The sequence below is a fragment of the Trypanosoma equiperdum genome, assembly GCF_001457755.1.
Source record: "Trypanosoma equiperdum strain OVI genome assembly, contig: ctg_436, whole genome shotgun sequence".
Classification (NCBI taxonomy): Eukaryota; Euglenozoa; class Kinetoplastea; order Trypanosomatida; family Trypanosomatidae; genus Trypanosoma; species Trypanosoma equiperdum.
The window spans coordinates 327-4718 of record NW_027124350.1 but is presented as its reverse complement, the minus strand read 5'-3'; the positions used below and the strand labels follow the sequence as shown (position 1 = coordinate 4718).

The window sequence follows — 4392 nt, the reverse complement described above, 5'->3', positions numbered from 1 at the left end:
ATATATATATATATATATACAACTACTGACATTGTTGGGTGTTTTGAAAAATGATTACGTCACATTACTTTCGCTCATTCATATGACTTGTCTACTTGAGCTGAGCATCGTTGCGTGTGCGGAATGTATTTTATTTCCCAACTATTTCTTTAAGCACACACTTTATCCCTCCTTCTCCTTCCATCCCTCCGCCCCGCTTCGCCGCTCCCCTTTTAAGCCATCTGATAAACTCTGAGGTGACGGAAGAAAATCACGTCTTTGTCTATACGTGGATGCGTTTCCGCCGCATGTTTGAAGGTCGGCGCTTATACTTGCGATGGAGCTTCCGTTGTAGTAATTGTTTTGTATGTGCACGCGGAACATAATCTTTGACTGCTATTTGTTAATGTTTGACGTGCGGATTTTTTTTTTTTTTTTGAGGCAATCTACGGGTTGTTTACTTGTGTTTGCCCTTTTTTTTTTGTGTGTGTGTGTGTTGTCAAACCCTTTTATGTCCCGCTCCACATCGTCCCACAGAGAAGAAAGGATGGCAGTATTTGCGCATTTTGTTTTTCTTTACAATTTCAGCTGTCGGAACCTTTCGTAAGTAAATAAATAAATAAATAAAAGACGTATTCTCTTCCTTTTCCCTTCCACTTTTTCATCAGTAGTGTTTACTGGTATAGGAGATCGCAATCAGGAAGCAATCGTTTCTTCTTTTCTTCGCTGCACAGGCTGCGGAAGAGATAGTTTAAAAAAAAAAACAGGTATGGGGAGCAAAAATACAAAGCGGTGAGGGAAGCGAGAAATATAAACGGACCATTTTAAGTCTCTTCACGCAATTGAATGGATTTCGTTTCTCTTCCCGCCTTCCTGTATTGCTTTTGTTGTTGTTGTTGTTGTTTGTTGTTGGGTGACATCATATGTTCTGGCGCTCCTGAAGGCAAAACTTTTTCCGAGCCCCACTATTTGTTCCCCCCCCTTTCCACCGCCTCTATCCGTGGCCTTCCTTCCCTAATTCTCTACCATTTCTTTCACGTTGTGTTCACACTGCCATGCCGTCTGCTTTTACTATCGCAGTGGTTTGTATCAGTTAAACTTTTTACTGTTCTCTAACAACTGCTGGGAAAGACTACGTATTTTGCTCAGTCACTCTCTCAACTGAATTTCAATTTAAATAATTAAATATACTTAGCGAAGGAAAGCAGACACATCAGAACACTTAGTGAGGAGCGGAAGTGGTAGTAAGATAAAGTCAGGGAGCATTCCAAGGGCCACATTTATCGTGTTTTGCCCGTTTTAAGGATAGGTGGGGAGGAGTGAAGTAATAAAAGGGATTACATACCACAGGAAAGAAAAGAAAAAGAAAGAGCATCACTTAGGATACGATGCTACGGCGTTCTTTTAACCGTCTCGCCTCACACCTCAGCAAGGCGTACCCCGTGATCGATCATACGTTTGACTGCGTGGTAGTCGGTGCAGGGGGCTCTGGGCTTCGTGCCGCAATGGGTGTTGCCGCCTCGGGTTATAATGTGGCATGCGTCTCCAAGTTATATCCCTCCCGTTCCCACACAATTGCGGCTCAGGGAGGTATCAACGCTGCTCTCGGAAATTGCGAGGAGGATGACTGGCGTTGGCATGTGTATGATACAGTGAAGGGAAGTGATTGGTTAGGTGACCAGGATGCAATTCAGTACATGTGTCAGGAAGCACCTTGCGTGGTGTCGGAATTGGAGAGCATGGGTCTTCCATTTCTCCGTACAAAGGATGGCTTCATCTACCAGCGAGCATTCGGTGGACAGTCTATTCACTATGGTGGGAAGCAGGCAAGGCGGACATGTGCGGCATCCGATCGCACGGGGCATGCGATGTTGCACACACTGTATGGCCAGTCCTTCCAGTACGGAGTGAATTTCTTTAACGAATATTATTGTCTGGACTTGATGGTGGAGGACGGCTGTTGTCGTGGCATTGTTGCGATGAGCATAGACGATGGTACTATCCACCGTTTCCGCTCAAAGTATACCATCCTTGCAACGGGTGGGTATGGTCGGTGCTGGTTCACAACCACCAGTGCTAAGTCATGCACGGGTGATGGAACAGCGATGGTGGCTCGTGCCGGTTTGGCCGCAGAGGATATGGAGTTTGTGCAGTTCCATCCGACGGGTATTTATGGACCAGGAGTTTTAATTACTGAGGGGTCACGAGGTGAGGGAGGTTACCTTATTAACAGCGAGGGGGAGCGTTTCATGGAGCGGTATGCTCCGAAAGCGAAGGATCTGGCATCTCGCGATGTGGTGTCGCGTGCCATCACTCTCGAACTGCTCGCCGGTCGTGGTTGTGGGCCAAAGAAGGATCATGTTCTTCTTCAGTTACATCACCTCCCACCAGAGCAGCTTCGCCAAAAGCTTCCGGGTATCTCTGAGAGCGCTCACATATTTGCTGGTGTGGATGTAACGAAAGAATCCATTCCCATTGTGCCCACCGTTCACTACTCCATGGGTGGCGTCCCCACGCTTTGGACGGGTGAGGTCGTAAACCCACGCAATGGTGATGACGATGCGATTGTACCGGGTCTCCTTGCGGCAGGGGAGTGCGCTTGCGCGAGCGTTCATGGCGCTAATCGGCTGGGCGCCAACTCGCTGCTGGACATTGTGGTGTTTGGTAAGTCGTGCGCCAACACCGTCATTTTTAACCTAACGAAAGAGGGACGGGCGCAACCCGAGTTGCGATCAGATGCAGGTGAGAGTTCCATTGCTGATCTTGACAAAATCCTTCATAATAAGGGTGATATCCCCGTTGCCCGCATTCGTGAGCGCATGAAGGAAACAATGGCTCTCTACGCTGCCGTGTTCCGGACGGAGGAGAGCATGCTTAAGGGCCAAGCAATCATCGAGGAATGCTACAGGGATTACTCACATGTTTTCGTCCACGACAAGTCTCCAGTATGGAACAGCAACCTCATTGAGGCACTTGAGTTACGGAATTTACTTTACAACGCACTCATGACAATCGCTAGTGCGGCAGCGCGGCGGGAGTCCCGTGGGGCCCATGCGCGTGACGACTACCCGGAGCGGGATGACCACAACTGGATGAAGCACACGCTTGCGTACATTAATGATAAGGAGGGTAAAGCGAAACTGGCTTACCGCCGTGTGCACAGTGAGATGTTGACAAGTGAATTAGATAGCATTCCGCCAGCGAAGCGCGTCTACTAGGAAAGTTATTTTTTATTTTTCTTTTTGTTGACGGCGGCATTTAGTGAGAGATGTGCGGATGTGCGTTAATAAGGAAGAAGCGTACGAATATTTCATAGTTACATTTCATGTCAGGGCAGACATACTGTGGCCGAGCCAATAAGGAGGATACAGATGAACCAGTAGAGAGTAGCGAATGTTAGAAGAATCTAGGCAAGGTATAAACGTATGATGGAGGAGGAAAGAAAGTTACGCACCAGTGGTATGACACGACGTGTTTTGTTTTGTTTTGTTTTGTTTCTCCTCCTTTCAAATTTGCGCCCCGTAGTTACATTGTGGTGGGCTGAAAGGACAACGACTGGTTCATGTTCGTGTGTGGGGGGTAACAATGCGGATGCCAACGGGGTGACTTCAAGTCAAGTGTGAGGGAAGCTCGTGAAACATGTGTTGAAAATACCTCATGTTTCCACTAGTGAGGTTTGAAGCCAACCAAATTACAAACAAGCAACAAAAACGGTAGTAGGGAAAGGGAAAAGAGAAAAGAGAAAAGGGGATGTTTACTAATATTCAAGTGTAATGTTCCAAAAAGTAATGAAGTGACTGAAACAAGTTGATGTTGTTGTTGTTATTATTAAGGTGTGGAGGGCACACGAGTGGCAAGGGATGAAGTTATGCCACGGGACGGGTCCTACTCAATGGAATTCATGCATATCATTGGGGTCGAATGAAATACAATAATAAAGGATCCAGTGAGGGAGTAGAAAGAAGAAAAAGAAAAGGATTTAGGCGGGGCGAAAGCGAAATGGGAGGGGGGGAGGGGGAAGAGGAAGACGAAACGAAATAAAGAAGAAAACAGAATTATGTATTTTACCGATACTCCATTGGCTTTGCTTCGTGCTCCTCGAAACCTTTTTTTTCTTCTCTCTTCTCTTCTCTTCTCTTCTTGTTTTTGTTTTTGTTTTTGTTTTTGTTTTAATATTTATTTCAGTGTCTATTTGATGTTCACAACATACATTCATACATATGTGTTTGTTTGTTTGGTAATATTCATTTCTCGTCCCTTAGGTCTCTATGTTCGAGGGTATTAACGGCAGTAGTGGCTTGGCGTATGATTGGCTGTGGGTGAAGAAAACTTAATTTAATTTAAATGAAGGGGAGTGAAAGAGAATAGCCCACCACCGGAGTTATTTCATGTGAAGGAAATAAGGAAGGAACA

General features: G+C 46.0%; 1 protein-coding gene across 1 annotated transcript; it reads left to right on the top strand.

The window, feature by feature from the left end:
• Positions 1 to 1367: 1367 nt before the first annotated feature.
• On the top strand, positions 1368 to 3197 carry TEOVI_000181600 (Succinate dehydrogenase [ubiquinone] flavoprotein subunit, mitochondrial; the record flags this gene model as incomplete). Its single annotated transcript, XM_067224990.1, has 1 exon — positions 1368 to 3197. The coding sequence occupies one exon, from the start codon at positions 1368 to 1370 to the stop codon at positions 3195 to 3197; it is 1830 nt and encodes a 609-aa protein (XP_067081091.1).
• Positions 3198 to 4392: the final 1195 nt, after the last annotated feature.